The sequence below is a fragment of the Pteropus alecto genome, unplaced genomic scaffold, assembly GCF_000325575.1.
Source record: "Pteropus alecto unplaced genomic scaffold, ASM32557v1 scaffold22, whole genome shotgun sequence".
Taxonomy (NCBI): Eukaryota; Metazoa; Chordata; class Mammalia; order Chiroptera; family Pteropodidae; genus Pteropus; species Pteropus alecto.
In genome coordinates this window covers 9,135,517-9,155,801 of record NW_006434839.1, presented here as the reverse complement: position 1 = coordinate 9,155,801, position 20,285 = coordinate 9,135,517, and the positions used below count along the sequence as shown (strand labels likewise).

Below are 20,285 nucleotides of genomic sequence, written 5' to 3'. Positions count from 1 at the left end.
AGACCTTTCCAGTTCCTGTATTCTGTGAGTCTGATCTTTAAATTTAAAAATTGAAGAACATAATCATTCCCCAGGACCTCAGCTCTAAATGGGAAATGTAAATACAAACGTGGGGCACACAGCTCTGCTGCCTTTTAAGCTAGTGCCTCTTCTGTAAAAAAATTTCCAACAGTTGATCTACCCTCAGAGGTCCTGCAGACTTACTGATACTGTATTTTTCCCCTCTACTATACTGCAACTCACACTCCCATCCTGCCTGTCTCATTTAGCTGCTCCCTTCAGTCGTCCTCTTCTGGGAAGATGCTCCTCCCCACCTCCTGGGTCCTCCTCCGTGCTCTGATTCAGCCACCATGCTGAAGCAGTTAGCGTGATGTTGGTGTTTGTGTTACTAATTGCAACAACAATCTATTAGTTATTCATGGTTTATTATTATTAGTGTTGTTAAATGGGAATTCCTCAGAGAACAAACACATCAGGAGAGTTTCTTCACCCTCTGCTTAATTAGTCATAACTGAGTCCCCGACCAAAAAGAGCTAAAGAGACTTGGCAGAAGTCCTCTGGGAAGGTCCTCTCAAAAGCTCTGTGGGTCACCAGGATCCTGGCTTTTAGGTCAAACACCAGTTTAATTTTTTTCTATTTTATTGGGGTGATATTGGTTAATAAAATTGTATAGGTTTCCGGCATACAATTCTATAATACATTATCTGTATACTGCATTGTGTGTTTACCACCAAAGTCAAATCTCCTTAAGTCACCATATATTTGACCCCCTTTACCCTTTTCCACCCCTCCCCTCCTCCTCCCTCCAGTAACCACTAAGCTGTTGTCTGTGTCTATAAGTTTTTTTGTTTGTTTCGTTTGTTGCTTTCAGTTTTATATTCCACATTTGAGGGAAATCGTATGGCTCTCAACTTTTTCTGTCTCACTTATTTTGCTTAGCACAGTCATCTCAAGATCTATCCATGTTGTTGCAAAAGGCAGTATTTCATCTTTTCTATGGCTGAGTAATATTCCGCTGTATATATATACCACATCTGTATCCAATCATCTATCAAAGGAAATTCAGTTGTTTCCACGTCTTGGCCACCATGACTAATGCTGCAAAGAACATAGGGGTGCATACATCTTTACAAATAAATGTTTTTAGGTTTTTTTGCATAGATAGCCAGAAGAGGGATTATGCTATTCTAGTCTTAATTTTTTGAGGAATCTCCATACTATTTTCCATAGGTTCTGTACCAATTTACATTCCCACCAGCAGAGTATGAGGATTCCTTTTTACCCACAACCTCTCCAACACTGGTTATTACTTGTCTTGTTGACAATTGCCATTCTAACAGGTGTGAGGTGGTATCTCATTGTAGTTTTGATGTGCGTTTCCCTAATAGCTAGTGAAGTTGAGCATCTTTTCACATATCTGTTGGCTGTCAAACACCAGTTTAAAGAACGTCCTTCTCCTCCCACATCAAACATGTTCTTCTCCTCAACATAAGCTGTGCCAAAATCAAGACAAACTTATCAGATTCCTCCAACAGAAGAGGAGGAAGGCTCTTTTGAGTGTTGTCCAGGAGACATAATATTTTCCTACCTCTTTCAAGAGCCCATCTTCAATTTTCTTTATAGGCTTTGTCAACCCTCCCTTGCTTTCCAAAAATGTAATTATTTGTTGTATGATAACACTCCAGCTCCATGGGTTATGGAATCTAGAATAAATAGTTGATGCTTGTCCCTTCAAGGGCTAGACCTTTTTGTAGGTTGACCATTTTAGATGAAAATCATTCTAAAATGGATTCCGCACATTCCTGTCTTTTAAAGCAGAGTGCGTAGAAGAGATTTAAGCTCCTGTCTTTATGACTGTGTGGCCTGTTGTACGTCAGTTGTTACATCCTGAAGGCCCACTGTGCCATATTAAACTATTTAATCTCTGTGCTAAACAGCACTGGCCTTTTTTGCTTCTTTAATTCTCATGTCTGCTTTTTAGAGTTTTATGTCTCCTTCCTCTGGTCAGACTGTACTGCTTTCGGGCTAACTGACTGTAGTGAGCAACCCTTCCCCTTCCTCTTACTGATTTTGAGCTGCTGGGGGCTTGGGAACAAGTTCTTTGAGCTGGGTTGGCTCATCAGATTGTGAGTATTCGGATGTTTGCAACAGCATTTTTTATAGTCACGAAAGACTGGTAAACATCTAAATGTCCATCAGTAGAGTGCTGGATAAAAACACATTTGGTTCATTCGTCAGTGAGACACTATGCAGCCCTCAGTCAATGAGGTGGATCTATATGTGAAGGCAATAACCTTCAAATGTTAATTTAAAAACACAGTGTGCAGAATAGTGTAAATGATATGTTCCTATTTGTGTTAAAAAAAAAAAAAGAATAGATAGACTTTGAGCAGGGACCCAATAAAGTGAAGTTCATGAACTTGAACATTTTGTTCAGCAGAAGCCTTCTTGCCTCCTTTCGGAATTTTAAATGTGTTCTGAATTTCTTGAGCTTGCTGTATATATAACCTCTGGAAACCTATGGTGCCACTGTCTGTTTTTTATTTAACATTTTCTCAAGGTAGAGAAAGGCTATGAGAACCACACGAAAAGTTCAGAGTGTAAGGGAGTTGAGAAGCAGGTAATCTCACTGGAACCAGCATCTCTAGAAAAAAATCACAAATAGTATTATAAGAAATAACCTTCAGGAACAATGAAAAAAACAGAAAGACCCATATTTTCATTGAGCTGGCATGTAATATACCAAATGGACTGGAAATCGGTTGAAGAATACATGGATTTTGTCACCTAGGTTTAAATTCCACCTTTGCCATTTTCCATCTATATTTCCTTTGATAAATTCCACATTCTGAGCCCGGATGTGCAGTTTATCTAAGGAAATATAGATGGCAGGACAACAATACCTACCCTCATTGAGTTTTGAAAGAGTAAATGAAATCATAAATGTAAAATTTCCAGTATAATGTCTGGCTCATGGTAGCAATAATGATAGCTCCTACTGACATCATTATTGCATTATTCAGGATCATCTACGCTTTGCACTCTTACCCAGTCTCTACTCTAGCAGAGTTTGGGAAGAAGCAGAAAAACAGGACCCTTGCCTTTCGCCAGCCTTTTGGCAAAGGGAAACCCCAAGGGCCATGCTGCTTTCTCTCTGTGTATCAATTACCTCTTGCTATGTAAAAAGCAAGTTATCCTAAAACTTAGCAGCTTAAAACAATAAACATTTATTTTCTTAAATGGTTTCTGTGGGTCCGGAATTCAAGAGTGGCTTAGCTGGGTCACTAAGTGGTGGCCCTGGCTCAGGAGCTCTCAGGAGGCTGTAGTCAAGGTATCTTCCCAGATTGCAGTCACCTAACTGCTTGACTGGGTTGGAGGGTCTGTGTCCCCAGTGGCTCCCTCGGATGCCTGGCGAGGGAGTACTGGCTGTTGGTAGGAGGCCTCAGCTCTTCACCATGTGGACGTCTTTATAGGGCTGCTTGATTGTCCTTATAATGTGACAGCTGGCTTTGCCCAGAGTGAGTGATGCGAGAGAGAGCAAGGTGGAAGCCACAGTATCATTTGTGACCTAGCCCTAGAAGTCACACGCCTTCATTTCTGTAGTCTCTTGTTAATTACACATGTCAAGTAGGCCTTATTCAATGTAGGGGGGCACTCTGCAAGGACATGAATACTAGGAGACAAGGATTATTGGGGTTATCTTGGAGTCTGTCTACCATATTGTGTTTCTGCAGAGATTGGTTTCAAGTAGGTTGCAGAGGACTACAGAGAGTTAGTCACAAGGTGGGAATGAGGATTTAAAATCTCTTCATTGAGACTAGTGAAGACCCTCATGGTGTAGGACAGCCTGAGATGTACGGAGCAGGCCAGCGTTTATGTGTCATAGGCCTGATGACTTGCATAAAGAACTCAGGATCCCTAAGGAACCACAGGCAGGCAGAACCCCTGGCCCCTTCCCAGCTAATGCTGAAAGGAACTAGGCTTCAAAGATGTTTTCTCTTCTGACTTGCAGATCAAGCTAGCGGGAGCAGCATCGACTGGGCATATGATAATGGCATCAAGTATGCGTTCACTTTTGAGTTGAGAGATACTGGGCACTATGGCTTCCTCCTGCCATCCAACCAGATCATCCCCACTGCGGAGGAGACCTGGCTGGGGCTGAAGACTATCATGGAGCACGTGCAGGACCACCTTTACTAGATGAGGAGCCCCGTTCTGTCTACACTATCCTCATGTATGTAGACACACTGAAGCCACTCTTAAAGGGAGCTCTTGTTCCTTCAGGTTTGAGTCATATCCCTCTGGCTTCGTGGAGAACACAGGTCAGGCCCTCTCCAGCCCCGCTTCTTGAAGTTCGGGCATTCCGGTGATGCTCCTGAGAGAGGCGCTTCTATCACCTGCCATATTTTGGTCCTGCTGTTTCGCCAAGCCCCTTGTATGCCTTTCCTGCCACGTGGCTGGTTGGGCAGGCCAAATTTAGGATCACCTCTTACTGGGCGGTACGTCTGTACCTCGTTTTTAGAACAGAACGATATCGGAGATGGTTCTCTAGCCTCGTCCAGTCTAGCCAGGCTAGTGCCCTTGCTCTGGTGGGGACCCTAAAGAAGGCATTGTGGGAAATAATGCAATAGGTCTCAAAGATGATGCAGAACTTCCTTTAACTTATCTCATTCCTTTTGGAACGTATTTTTCTTTGAAAAACAAATTCTGCAGGGTTATCAGAATAGCTCGCCCCCCCTCCCTTTTTGTTTTTGTTTGGTTTTGGCCTGAATACAAAGTAGAGGATCACTTGTCATCACTGCGCCAAAAAATCCCAGATACTACAGTTCCGATCATGTTCTTCCCTTTATTATTCAGTGTAACTGGGATCTCAGAAGGGCATCTGTGTCACTATTCGTACTGCTCACCCTGGATGAAATGATGATCTAATAGTAGGATTGCTAAATTATCCCCATCTGTCCTAACGGACTCACCTCCATTTTGCCTTTTGAACTTACTTCAAAGATCTTGCCCTCGCCCTAACGGTCCTAAATCACTCCTCTGGCCTGGGTCATCTCACTGCCCGGGCACATCCCCATTTGTGTTCTGGTGTACTTTGTGCTTCCCTCCCCTGTTTTTTTGCTTTTCGTTTTTTTATTTATTTGTTTGTGGTTTTGTTGGGGGGCAGATTTAAGTTGTCATCTTCCATTTTGTACCCTGGACAGTGAGTACTTAGGTGGAACAAGGATTTATCGGTCAGACTCCCCTTGTTCCATCCTTCCTTAGCACGTACCATCTGCACTCCCCTTTTTTTTTCTTTTTTCAAACATGTCTGTAAATCTTATCCTTCTGCCTAGGATTTGTGCAGCATCTGGTGTGTGCTCATAAGCCAATAAATATTCAATACAAGTCTTATGATTGTCTCCTGTTCTTTGCCTTCACCTGAATAGAACCAAGCCATGGTTTTGAATATGCAGCGCTTTATAACATTAAAAGTTAATTTTAATTTCTGTTCGTATCGCATGACATGTAAGAAGACCTTCTCCACGAGGCCAAGGGGCCTCCAGGGCAGTGCTACCTTGGTGATTTTGCTCTGGTCCTGGGTCTAGTTCTTCGTTTTTCAGCTCAGAAGCCTGATGTTCTCAGTGTCCATGTTGATTAGACTCGGGGATGCTGACTCACGCTTACAGAGCTCAGATGAGGCAGATGATAAAACTAGAATATGAATTTATTAATTTACATCATGGCATGTAACTGTTTAGTGGATTGGATCCTCACGTCAGCCTGAACAGTACATTCTCTCCCTGTAGGCAAGATACATGGGAAGCCAAATTATAATCAGAAGGTTGTTTAGTGAGCGGGGCATCAGAGCAAGAAAAGTTAATTACAGTCTATGATTAGAATTTTTAATGGTATCCAGCTCTAATAGCACGACATATCCAATTCCATAACCCAAACACACCTGCCAGCAGGGCAGCTGGGTGTGCGTGCTGCTTGGTCAGGCCTGCCTGGGACCAGACAGTCCCTCAGTAGGCACGACAATGTTTGCCCTGTGACACCTGTAACCTGGCTTCATTTGTGCCTCACTCTCCTCCTCAAGACTGAGATTGTCCTTTAAATTCTCTAAGGGAAAAATTTCTTAAGATATAAAAAGACACAAAAAGAATACCTGTGACTATAATAAAATTAAGAACCTCTGTTCATTAAAAGACACCATAAAGAAAAGTTACAAATTAGGAGAAGATAGTCACAATATTCAAAATATACACAACAGACAAAGCACGTATAAAGAAATCCTACAGATCAATAAGAAAAAAATAACCCAGTAGAAAAATGGACAAAAGATAAGAGCAAGCATGTCACATAAGAAGAAACAGGTATGTCTGATAAACATATGAAGAGATGATTAGTGATGAAGGACATACGAATCAAGACTGCAATGAGATGCCATTTTATATCCCTTCGATTTACAAAAATCAAAAACGTTGGAGAGGATGAGGATGATAGAGCTCTCACATATATTACTGGTGAGCATGTGACTTAGTAAAACCACTTTGGAAAAAGGTTCGTCATTATCTTTTAAAGTCCTTACCTTATTATCCAGCTACTCCACCCCAGGCATAAATCTCCCAAATTCTTGCACATATACAACAAGATACATGAGAATGTTCATAGCAACACTGTTCATAGTAGCAAAAACCTGAAAATGACTCAAAAGTCCACCAGTGAGAGAATGGGTCAATAAACTATGGTATTTTCATATACTGAAATATTATACAACAGTCAAAACAATATTTGTATGACTTCTTTTCTAGAAAGTTCCAAATAACCGAAAAAAATATATACATACTTTCAAGGAATACATACAAATTTTGATCAAACTGTACGAAAAAGGAAGCAAGACGTAGAAGAAATGCCAGACCTCCCTTTTCCTGGTCCAGGGCTCTGATCCCACGCTGCTATGGGTATCGGCTGCTAACAGCTCAAGGCTCCTTTTTCTCCAGAAAATTGCCCTTAGCTAAATGGGGGTGCCTCGCCCAGGAGGCCGGGCACCTGCTTTCCCTATATCACCTCCCCAATGTCAGCCAATGACTGACTGACTCGGGGGTACAAGGAGTTAGTCTGTTGCCTCAAGACAAGGCAACGCTGTAGTGCAGTGCGTTCTCCAGAGCTCTGAATCTAGCCTCCAACTGATTCTATACCTTTGCCTCACTTTTCCCCTGCCCCGCCTTGCTTCCCTTCTTCTGAACTCCCTTTCTTTAATAAATGACCTACACAAGACTCCCATCATCTCAGGCTCTGCTTCTAGGGAAATGGATTTGGGACAACAAGAAACGAAGAACCTGGGATTCGGAACGACGGTGATCTCAAATAAGGACTAGAAGGGGTCGGCCCTATGGTTAGATGAAGGACCCTAGATTTTGTTTCAGGTTCTGTTTTCTCAGGTATTTATTACATGATAAAAAAAAAAAACTAATTAAATAGCTAAATAAATAATAGAAGAGGGCCATGCATGGATGGCGTTGGATGAGCGTGCCATTAATCAAGGATTATGATTAATCTGTTTCTATGGACTTGAATTCCAATTTTAAAAATGTGTATAAAGATACAGATTTTAACACAAAAAGGTGTTACTATTCAACCTGCATTAATTGTCTCTTCTGCCAGGGATAGTTTTAGATGCTTGGCAATGCAGTGGCCAAAAAAAAAAAAAAGGAGAGAGAGAATCCATTCTTGCATGGAATTTCATTGTAGTTGGAGATACAGGAAATTCTCAAGTAAATAATTAAATTTAAAAATTTAATTTAGGTAATGAGAACCGCTTTAAATAAAAGACACACTGGCAGCTGTAGGGAGAATGGGGACCTCTAGATTGGGAAAGTTAGAAAAGATGGCATTTGGGTTTGCATTATACAGTTGTTTATAACTTTCTTCTTTATATTCTTTTTATATTCCCCAAAACCACGTGAAAAAGGTAGGCTAGATGTTATCCACATTTTACGGGTGGAAAATTTCAAGAGCAATATGTTTGTTTCTTGCCCAAGACAAATAATTAATATGTTCTGTTTTCTAAGTGAAGACCCCACCGAAAAAGAGAAAACCTGAGCCATAAACATTCATGGACATGACTTAAATTTCTGAAACACATTAAAGTTCAAAAGCCTTTTGTACGAAATCGGTCTCCACGGAATTTTCCACTATTAAAGACACCAGTGAGCGCTGTTAATGGAAAAAAGTATTTGAGTTCTTTTTTTTTTTTTTTTTTCAGTATTGAAGAGGGCGTTTCTGAGCCATCTCCAGGCCTTACACCCAGTCCTGTTGGGGACCAAAAGATCTTTGTGAAGTAGCTCACAGAGTGAAGGATACAGTCCATGGCTATGGATGAGAGTGCTGCCTACTTAAAACTGAAACCATTCATTGAACTGCTAGCCTACTGAAAGGCAGACCCCATCCACTTCTGTCTCCTGGGTTACAGATGGAGAGAAGTGGAATAACCCAACTCCTTCACTTATCCATATGACCTTGGGCCGTGATGGAACCTCTGGGAGCCCTGGTTTCCTCATCTTTAAGATGAGAATAATGATATTATTTACAGTGGCTTCTCAAGAGAATTCAACAAGCTATTGTGCTCAGCTCCATACCTGGCAGTAAAAACACTCAGTATGTGTTAGCTGGAATTATTATTCTCACCAAGTGGGGAAAAGACATTTACGGAGCAGATCTGTGGCATTTTCCCTAACTGGAAGGCTTCTTTAGACTTTTCATGAGACTTAATGACAAAGATCTTAATAGTTCACAGAAAATCACTAGTTGGATGTTAAGTCGTTTTTAGTATTTGGGTTTGGGAATATTGAGGTTCTTTCTCTGGGAGCCCTCCCACGTTATCTTCTAAAGACCATGCCTTATCATCCAATGAATCAAAGAATCATCCAATGATTTTTTGGTAACACAAAGAATCATTGCCTGCCTGAAACCTTCACAGGTTCGGCTTCCAAGCACAGCCGAGTCAGGTATGTGGGGTCGCCTTTGATATTTACAGGTGCTGGGAAGGCCCTGCTCTATTTTTGTGTGAAGTCGAGGGTATGTTCCGGCTCTGGAATGTCCTATGTAGATCACACTTCTTTTATGTCACTATATGAAGGCCAACTATGAAGAATCTTTTTTATCATCATCCTCCTTATCTTTCTGTTTGATGAATTCTGGAATTTTGCCAAACCAGACAGCTTGTAAAAGAAATTCTCTCTATTTGTATTAAGCCTTAAATCATGAACACCAGCTGTTTCTTGTATTTGAAGTAAGGCTCCAGGTGTATTGGGGGCATCCAGAGAACACAGGCAGTTTTTTCCTCTTCTAGAATATATGGGTACTGTGCTGCAGCTGGGCAATTTGCTCCTTTAACGCAGAAAGTGAATCTCATCATTTTCTGTAGCTCCTACAAGGCCAAGCTCAGCAGCTAGTAAATATTTGTTGATTTGATTTGCTGCAGGGCAGCAAGTTAACAGTTGCATAAGCTGTACCCTCAACAAGTTAGGGCAGCAGGAAAAGAGTACTTTTTCCAACAAGTATCATCAAGGGATTTCTGGAAAGTAGATTGGAATGTATGTCCCTGAATTCTAAGAGAGACAGAGCGTAAATTACACCTTCAGAGATAAGGAAGACTTGATATCAGTTAAATTGCATGCATTTTTGTAATGATTTATAGTTTAAAATGCTTTTATAGATATTGGATAATTAAATTATCTCAATCACCTGATGATATGTACAGGATGAGTATTATTATCCCTATCGAACTGATGAGGAATCGAAGTCTTAACGAAGAGAGGCAATAATATGCCCGAACGTACACAGATGGAAATGGTGAAGCAGATTCTCAAGACCAGCTCTGCAGATCGTTGCTGCTAAAGCAAAAGGCCAGAGGCCACCGTTTTGCCGACTTTGATTTTTAATTTGAATGCCTTTGAAATGGACACAGTTCCGCTAGCCCCTCTGGTTTCATCTCCACGGCATCCTCCTGGCTCCTGAAACCTTTGAGCTTTGGTTTTGGGAATTTAGGGAGAAAACAGGAGCCAGGTCGCCTTCCGGCTGCCACTGCTGGCCGATGCTGACCATCAATCGTGGGGCATTGTTCAGATGGGGAGATTTGCATCCAGGGATAATTTGAGATAATGTTTTAATTATTGTGAAACATCCCAAATAGACCAAAGACACTGCTTCTACCCTTTACGGACTTTATGCCCTTCATAGGGATTAGACAACCCATAAAACCACAAACTCCCATCTTTAACTATTAGCCTCTCGAATCTTTAGATGACAAAACGTCCACTTCTCTCAACAAGCAAACAGATGTGCTCTGTTTGAGTATTTAAACACCTTGGCCTAACCTTAGAAAACTAGTAAGCCAGATTTGGGGCTTGTAATTCACTCAAGGGCAGGGCCAAAGTTTTATTTATTTTGGATCCCCAACACGTAATAGTGCATCATGCAGGCATTGAATGAGTTGCTGTGGCGATGTCTGATCCAAAAGAAGCCCAGTGTCTTCTTTCCACTGGCTGAGACGGTCTCCTTCCTCAGTTCTGAGTCCCTTGCCCTGGCATTGTTGTTTCCTGATGGACGTGAGAAACACAGAGGTCATGGAAAGCAAAGACCTTCTCTCCAATTTCAGCAAATCAGTATTAGAAAGTTCAGAGAGGCCAGGCACGGCGGGAAAGGCACTATGACCTACCTCATCATTCTGAAATGGTATTTCTAAAACGCTTCCAGAGGCAGCTGGTGGTGGACAGATATGAACTTGTTAAGGAGGCATGTCAAAGAAGAAGGCATCAGATTTTCCTCCCTCCCTCTCTTCCTGCTGCTCCAGGGCCATCAATAGGATCAATATTTAACAGGCATGTTTCTCTGTGTCCTTCAGGCTTCCTGGTGCCTGGCAAGAGGTCTAGGAACCTTCCGGTTACTCTGGAAAACAAATACAGAAATCATGTAGCCAGAAAGATATTTGTTCAAGCTGGAAAGTGGACAAATTGCTGGGCTAGGGAAGACTTGGCAGTGAATAGAACTGGCCCTGGAAAAGGGTGTTCTCTTTCCACTCCTGCCAGAGCTACAGGGTGACGGGAGGCTACAGGTGCCAGCTCTGCGGTCTTGGAGGCCAACAGTCTCATGACCTTTTGGAATGAAGCCAAGTGATTGGGAGAAGGTGGTCCAGAGATGATTTCCCTTATTCTCAATAGAAGGAGAAATAATAAGTTGATAGATGTTTTCCTGAGATGCTCAAACCCGATAGAGCTTCTGCTCCAGCAAAATCAGGATTTTACCTTTTTTTTCTTTGACACTTGGATTCATATTTGTGGACCCTTCCCCAACTGCTACCATCATCAACTGCTCAACTGCTACTTGAGCCACGTAAGACTAAGAATAAAGTTGTTGCATAGGACTTAATGGCCCTGGGTTCTAAATCTCTGCTTTTCAACACCCTGAAGTATCTCTTGGATTTCTCATGATCTCAACACTTAGGGTCCCAGGAAATGATGAGCTTCACTCTTATTGTAAGACCCAGCTTCCAGAGTCAGGCTGCCTTCTCCTTTCATCCATGATAAATTCCTGAACACATATGTTTATGAAGCCTAAAGTATGATGTCTAGCGGTGGAGTGTATTCCCGGTGAGCCAAAATCTTTCTACTCAAAGTTGGATGACGACATCAGGCTGTACCCAGGGGCTTGTCAGAAACAGAATCTCCAGCCTCACTCCAGACCAACTAAAGCAGAACCTGCATTGAAAAAGATTTCTAGGTAATTCACATGCTCAGCAAAGTTTGGGACGTGCTGAGCTAAAATACATATATTACTAATTACACCTCACTTCATTATCTTTTTAGACAGCTTCTCCACCCTGGCTATACATTAGAATCACATGGGGGCTTTTGCAAACTATTGATGCTTGAGTTCCATCCCAGATTCATTGAAACAGAATCTCTGGGCATTGGTTGTGTAAAGATCTGCTCAGGTGATGCTAATGGACAGCCAAGGCTGAGGACCACTGTTTTAAACCCAATTTCCAGTGCCATTTGCCCGATGTTTACATCAATTGGGAGACAGTTCTCCATGAATCTCTTACAATTCTACACAACCACATTATTTCAGGTTATCTTTTCAAGGATGTTAAAACAACAAATACCCTTGGAGGACAGAGATAATGTTTCTCTCTGGAGCAAAGTGTATATTTGTTTACTGTCCCATATAATAAAAATAATCATCATATTCAAACCGAGAGAAGATAACATGGAATTGTACGAAATGCTCAATTAAAAGCAGAGAAGGCAGGAAAAGAAGAGGAACAACACAACAAGTATAATAAAGAGAAGACAGTTACAAACACAATGGATGGCGCTCCAACTATATCGGTAATAAATTTAAATGTGAATGGTCTAAGTCACCAACTAACAGACAGAGATGGTCAGACTGGATAAAGAAACAAGGCCCAACTATTAAGTTGTCTATAAGAAACCCACTTGAATTATAAAAGTTCGGATATGTCACAATGAAGAGATAGAGAGGGCTCTTCTACACTAACTCCAATCAAAAGAAAATTGTAGTAGCTATCTTAATTTCAGAGAAAGCAGACTTCAGAAAAAATAAAATTATCAAGGATAAAGAGGGGCATTATATAACAATGAGGGATTTAATTCTCCAAGAAGATATAACAATTCTTAACATGTATGCACTTAGCAACAGAGCGTCACCATACACGAGGCAAAAACGGATAGAATTGCAAGGAGAAATAGAGAAATCCACTAGCTGGTTGGAGACTTTCACGCTCTTTTTTCAGTAATTTATAGATCCAGCGGGCAGAAACTCGGTAAGGATACAGTTGGCCTGAACGGTGTCATCAATCACCTTGATCTAGTTGACATTTAGGGAACACTCTATCCAGCGACAGCGGAATATGCGTTCTTCTCAAGCGTTCGTGGAACTTTCACTCAGCTAGACCACATTCCGGGCCATAAAAAAAACCTTAACGAATTGAAAAAAAAATGAAAATCGTTAAAGGTTTCAGGTTCCTTACACTCAGGATTCCTCTCCTGTAATTCAACCTGTGCAGGCATCACCTGGCCTTCTTTGTGGACAGTGGGGCTCAGGGGACTGGCGTAAATGCTGACATTGCCATGAGCAATAAAGTCCTTTGTGTGTGACCCAGGATTTTTGTGTCTTCTGCCGGCATCCATGAAAGGGTGGCAAACTAACTTGTTAACTTGACGGCAGAGTAAAATCTTTCACTTTTCAGAGTTCTTGATAACATCCATTATATTTTTATTCTTTTCCAGCCCAAATCAAAACCTAGCTACCTAGGTTAATCCAATGAATGTCCGAGTGAGGCTAACTATTTGCTTCCAGAATGTTTATTTCCATCTTTAGCTCAGTTCTTTAATCACTGCTTAATCATGGGCATTAATAATGTCAGTCTTCCATTTTCCACTAATTTTTACAAAATGTGGGCAAAATGCACAAACACTGCAGTTTAAATGAAATCAAGCAATGCGAGGAGCTAAACTGACAGGCCGCACCGGCCCCCTCCCCCAACTTCCGCTGTTACACAAAAGCCTGCTGTGGTCCAAGAGACTGAGTTCAGCCTTTATAGGGAGTGTCACTATATAATTGGTGGAAGTCAGGAGAGCCTGAAGGAAGCATGGATCCAGCAGTAGATAGTCTTAAAATTCTTGATCCCACAGGCCTTCCATGGGGGAAGATGATTCTGACTCTATGTGACAAAAATAAGCAGCAAAGTATCAAAATCCCGACCAGACATCAGGTTCCAAAGGCAGAATCTTGCTCACAGCAGGGAGAAGTAGCTTTTTTTGTTGTTTTTTTTCATGAGACGTTTATTTCAAAGATGGTGAAATTCTCTAGTATCTGTCAACATTGATTTAAATAAATTTTAATTTAAAAAATCGGATCGTGCCCCCCATCACTAGGTAAGAGAAGAGGTACTTATAGAAACAAAGGCACGATAGTGTAAGGCATTTCAAAATCAGCTGGTGCTAGATCATCATGCCAGTAGTCTTCAAAGTTTTCTCATACTTTACCCTCACAATCAAAAAAAAAAAAAAAATTAGCATGTCACACCCGACAGATGTAATTATGTATTTATAAACTCTGTATAAATATCACTGTACTCATTTTATGTATTTTATAAAACACAAATAAAAATGGAAATAAAAAGAGATGAGATCAAAATGTACAGAAGCATTAATAATTTTTTTCCTTCATCCCCAATAGGAGTGAATGCCTCACTCTGGAGATCACCGGATGCTTCTAACCCTTGTCTCTGATTTACCTTGAGCTCTCCAATAGTTTCTAATAGTCTCATGAATGAATGTCTGACTCTTCAACTAGACCAGGGGTAGGGAAACTACAGCCTGCAAATCTAGTCCCTGCCTAGTTTTGTACAACCTGAAAGGTAGGAATGGTTTTTATATTTTTAAATGTAAGAAAGAATATTCAGTGAGAATACTTACTCTGTCTTACCTCGTGGCCCCCAAAGCCTAAAATATGTGCTATTTGGCTCTTTCCAAAAAGAGTTTGCTGGACCTAGGACGGGGAAAGTGTCCGGGGTCACCTTTGCCTTTTCTCCACGCAGTTGGGACTTCATAGGCTTCTTACTGGGCTATACAGGTGGCTCTCCAGTTCAAGGGACTGGCCCTGGCTGCAACTATACCCCTTGACATGTAGTCACCCATTCTCCAAAGACTGTGAACTGGCCTCTTGGCTGGTGTCTGCCAACCCTCAGCCTCACCAACAGTACATGCTTGGACTGTGATCTTGGACACTTCATGGAGGTCATTAGCTGGGTGGTCCTGGGTGGCCAGACCCTTTGCCACAGGGTGGTGAGAGCTGTGTCATGTCACTGGGCAAACCCTGCTCTCCTCAGAGACTAGGGCTGGAGATGGGGGGTTCCCTTGGTAGGTGGCTGGACCATTGGGGAAAGAGGTGAGTGTACTACGGTTGGGAGGAGGTCAGCTGGTGCCCACATGGAGGCAAGCATGTGGCAGAGGGTGACCTAAGAGCCTGTCATCAACTGCCGGGCCCCCAGTCTTTCTCCTGGGGAGTGGAGAGGAAGGCAAGACCCTTGTGTTAGAGGACTGTACTTAAGGATGGCACCAGATGAGGTCTCTGGCTGTGGGTGCTGAGAATGGGGACTAGTAACTAAAAATGGGGAACGGGACAGAGCAAAGATTTAGGAGGTCTAAGCTGATGGATGCAGAGCTGGTGGAAAAGGCGAGGGCGAAGGCCTCGTAAGCAAGGGTTTAGGCAGCCATTTGAATGAGTGAATCAATCAATAAATAGCTCCGGGCAGTGGCCTGGGCTGTACGCAATGTTTCTGGGGTCACATAGATGAAGATGACACAGCCCAGCCCACGAGGAGTTTGTTTCACGTTGGACCGATGCTTGTAAAGACTTAAAATCTATATGATGTGTGATGGTAGAGGGAGGCACCAGGAGTGATTAGGTGAGATGTGGTTAGTACGGCTTCCGGAGTAGAGGGTGGGGCTTGGAGCTTCTGAATGATAATTTTGAACAATGAAGTGAATTTAGAAACTCTAATCTAGAGCATCATTAACTCACCTTTTTGTGGGTCGCTGTTTTCTTGGATTTTTAGTACTCAATTTCCTTTGAAAGAACCTGTTTGGCATATTTCTGGGAGGTGGGATAAGCCTGTTTTTCGTTAATTAAATCACATTTTGAGTGTACCTGGGAACTTGGCTGTGTTAAGAAAGCGGTAAATCCTCTTGTTAATCAAAGAATCCTTTTGTAACGTGAATGAGAACACTCCTGTTATTCTGTTTTTTAAGATTACATTTTGATATATTTATTTCCATTAAGCACCCAAAGGGGACCTTTGGAAATCAAACATAATTTAGTTTGGGAGTTTTATTTGCAAATATTGGAACACCTCATGCAATCTCTGGAGATCCTCGGGGTGGTTTCCAACCAGCAGTGGGAATTAATACCTTTAATAAAGAAGGGATTCAGGGCAAGAATCAGATTTCCTGTAACCTTCTCACCCTGCTTCAGCTAATTAACTCCTTCATACTTTACCTAACTCAGCTCAAATGTCACTCTCCTTTTTTTGAGCTTTAATTTGTGTGTGTGTGTGGTAAACGTAACGTGACATAAATGTTACCACTTTAATTATTTTAAGTGTGCAGTTTAGTGATGTTAATTACATTCACGTCGTAATTAACATTACGTTCACAACCATCCGCACCATTCCGCTCCAGAACTTTTTCATTTTCCCCAGCCGAAACTCTGTCTCCATGAAACAAACACGAATCCCCACCCGTCCCTTCCGTCATCAGCCCCTGGCCACCACCATCCTACTTTCTGTCTCTGTGCATCTGACTACTCCAGGTATCAAATGCCACTTTTTAAATTCCATTTTCATTTTCATCGGTTGTACGGTTAAATAAATGGTTTAAAGAGTCATGTATTTCTACAAGGCTTTTTATGAAAAGTAGCAGTCCTGCTCCCCTTTCCTCCGTCCCACATCTTGCTCTCCGGCAATAACCACACTGAGGTCTTTCAGCCCCGATATTCACATCTATAAACTTAGATTAGGTGCTTCTATTGCTACTTCTTGATTTTTCAGTGTTACGCCTTTTCTATTTATTTTTTACTACGAAAAATGCAAATTGAGCTTTCCCATATTTCCTTTAAAATATGTTTTATTGTAAAATATCATATATATAAGAGGCTGTATAATACTTCCATAGCCTGTTAAAAAATAAAATTAACACTCGTTACCCACTATTCAGCTTAAGAACATGAACTTAACACAATCTCAGGAGCCTGCACCGAGCCTTTCAACTGCACGTCCTTTCCTTCCCCAGACGAAACCACTAATTCTTGAGAATCATTTCCTTCCTTACCCTCATATTTATCATGTGCGCACACGAATGTATTGTTTAGTCTTACCTGTCTGTGAACATGTATAAATGGAAACATACAATGCATGTTCTGATTTTTTTTTTCACTCGACATTATGGTTTTGAGGTTTCTTCTAGGGGATGCAGGTAGCTGTAGTAGATTCTTTTTTTCTATTCGGGTGTATTTCATATGAGCACAACTCCATCTCCGTTTATCCAGTCTTGTTCATGTACCTTGGTGCACATGCACAAGAATTTCTCCAGGCCACGTAGCTGAGAGTGGAAATGTCAAGGCACAGGGTTTTTAACGTTACTGGATAACAACTGTTTCCCAAACTGATTTTGCCAATTTAAAGCTCCACCAGCTTTAAATTGCCCCCAACCCCAACCTTGCCAACGCTGGATATAGACTGACTTTTTAACTTTTGCCAATTTGGTGGTGTGTTATGATAATTTCATTGCAGTTTTAATTTGCTTTCCCTTGATTACTAAACATTAATTTTCACATGTTTATAGATCATTTGTGAGTCTTCTTTTGTGAAATGGCTTTTCATGTTTTTGCCCATTAAGAAAAATTAATTCACAGATGTTTTTTATATGTCTTGGATATTAATTGTTGACCAGTTTTATGTGTTGTAAATACGTCCCCTCAGTTTGAGGTCTGCTTTCTTCTCTCTGTCAAGAGTCTTAAGAACAGAAGTTCTTAATTTTAATGCAGTTGATTTTATCCATCTTTCCCTTTATGAGAAACTTTATGTGTTCTCTTTTCCTTTCATGTCTTATTTAGAAAAATGATGACCTAGCCCAATGTTATAAAACTGTTCTTTATATTGTCTCTAAGTGTGTTATAGTTGTTTTTTCCTTTTACATTTAAATATTTTAATCTACCTGGAATTGATTTTGGTATGTGGTATGATAGGAATTTAATTCCATTTTTCCCATATAGATCTACAGTTGTCCCAGCAACATTTATTGAATTGTCTTTCTGTTGCACAACGATCTGCTGTGTCAAGTCTGCACATGAAGTCTGCTTGGGTTTGTTTCTGTGCTGTTTTGTTCTGGTCCAATGCTCTACCATCTCAGTTACTATAGCTTTATAATATGCCATAATGTTTGGTATAGAAATTCTCCCACTTTGTTCTTCGGGATTGTCTTGGCTCTTAGAATCTTTGTGTTTGTGTTTAGGTTTTTATCAGCTTACAAAGTTTTGTGGAACACTGGCCTTTTGCTTGAAATTACATTGAATCCCTAGATCTATTTGGGGAGAAAGAATAATAATTTTATGGCATTGCATTTTCTTATTCAACAATACACTATATCTTTAGATTTGTTTAGAACATTAGCATTTTTCAATGAAATTTTATAATTGTCTCCAGGAAGGAATGCACATTATTTGTTGGAATTATTCTAAAATATTTTTATATGTTAAATATTCCTGGGAAATTGAAAGTAGTATTTATTATGTAGTGACTTTATTTCTGATAAGTCTTTTTGCCTTAAAGTTTATTTTATCTTATATTATTAATAAACCTATAGACGCTTTCTTTTGGTTAGCATTTACCTCAAATATCTTCTTTCTATCCTTGACTTTTAGTTTTTCTTTGTTCTTATGCTTTAAGTGTATCTCTTATGAATACATATAGCTAGGTTTTTAAAAAATCTACTCTGATAATTTTTGTCTTTCATAGGAGAGTTAAACTTATTTACATTTAGTACAATGAGTTTCTTTTTTTTATGTCCTTTCTACTTGTCCTAGTATAAAAAAATTACTTTTAAAAATCTTTTCTTACTTATTTTCTTTTGCTTTATTCCCCTTCCTCCTTTTCTCATTCCATTCCTTACCCTTTCTATCTGTTTAGAAGTTATACGCTCTATGCCTAGTCTTTTAGTTGTTATTGTAGTAATCTGAGTATTGCATACTTACCAAAGTCTAGAAAATGATCAATACTTTGATTTTCCTCCCAACAATCTCAGAACCTTAAAACACTATCTCTGATTACCCACTTGCAAATAATATGCTATTATTGTCCAGGATTTAAAATCTCAGTGTTAGGTGATCTGGGGGAAAATTTCCTCTGAGAATTCATAACCACAAGTAAGCCCACACATGAGTTTGTGGTCTAAATTTATGCTAACCATGCAGTCCAAGAAGCTCAAGCAAATAATTTAATTTAGAGTGGTCTCAGGTAGGTAGTGCCCCCCGCCCCCCGCTCTCGGCGACCCACAAAAGTAAATGCAAACCCTCTCTGGAGGAACTCAACTCCAATCCAGACCTCAAGGATTTTCACAGATAAAGGTCCCCTTGTGATACATATACCAGCTATATTTTTACATCTGTTTATATACTTTTTAAATTGTTATTAAAAATATTTTATCCAGTATGTCAGTTGTTTCATTCGAGCAGAATTGTTTAGGTATCTAATCCGCCCACCCGTACGTAGGAGGTAAAAGTCCTCCAATGAAACTTCTTTGGGGAAACTTTCCCTGTCTCTTCAATTTATGTGGAGTCCATGTCACCTATCTTCATGGCATGTTGAATCTTCCCCTTGTGATACACACGCCAGCTGTACTTTTACATTTGTTAATATGCTTTTTAAATTGTCTCCTTACCCCCACGGAAACCTAAGGGTCAGTTCTATATCACTATTTTATTCTCAGGCCCTAGCAAGTGCCTAACACATAGTAGGTATTCTGTAGACATTTACCGAATAAATGATTTAGACGAGTAATTAATTTCAAGGGAGAAGCCCGTATCAGGTGTTAGATCAAGCACAGCTGTGTATCTCTGCGCCAAACCCAGCCTTTGGAGGCAGTGCTTCGGGGCTGGTGAATTCCCATAGAACTACCCTGTGATTGTGGTAGCCACGAGCCACCTGTGGCTATTAAAATGAACTAAAATTAACTAAGATGAACAATTCAATTCCTCAGTTGCAGGAGCCGCCTTTCGAATGGCTACCGGACAGGGCAGACATGGAACATTTCCATTATCACACAAGGTTCTCTTGGAAGCGCTGCCGTAGAATTCTCGAGAATTCTTAATTGCTCTTCTCTCTTTCTCCTTTGCTCTTGCTCTTAGTCTTTCTCTCTCTCTCTCCCCCCACCCCGAAACCAAGCACAGGGATAGTTGTCTTATTATTAGTGACTTAAAATGATGCTTTTGAACAAGAAGACGCTGGGTACTTTTGGTGACTAGCGCCATTCCCACTTTTTTTTCTTTTAGATCCTGGAGCTATTGTTTACTAATACATTCTTTTGTTCCTCTTTCTACTAACGCTGGACGTTACTTGGGTGGAAAGCGCGATTGCTTTCTTTTCTAGGTCTTTAAAGCCTTTGCTAAATGTTTCTGTCTGAGAGTTCCCAAAGCCAGAGTTCTAGGAGAGTGGCATGTCT

General features: G+C 40.7%; 1 protein-coding gene across 2 annotated transcripts in view; it reads left to right on the top strand.

Moving 5' to 3' along the window:
• Positions 1-4,340, top strand: part of CPA4 (carboxypeptidase A4) — a 21,154-nt gene extending 16,814 nt beyond the window's left edge. The window contains exon 10 of one of the 2 annotated variants that reach the window (XM_006910518.1): positions 4,013-4,340. In XM_006910518.1, coding sequence (XP_006910580.1) covers positions 4,013-4,200 — 188 coding nt within the window. In that variant the 3' untranslated portion in view covers positions 4,201-4,340. The remainder of the gene's footprint in view (positions 1-4,012) is intronic. The other variant, XM_006910517.1, reaches the window with a different exon arrangement.
• The last annotated feature ends 15,945 nt before the right edge of the window (positions 4,341-20,285 follow it).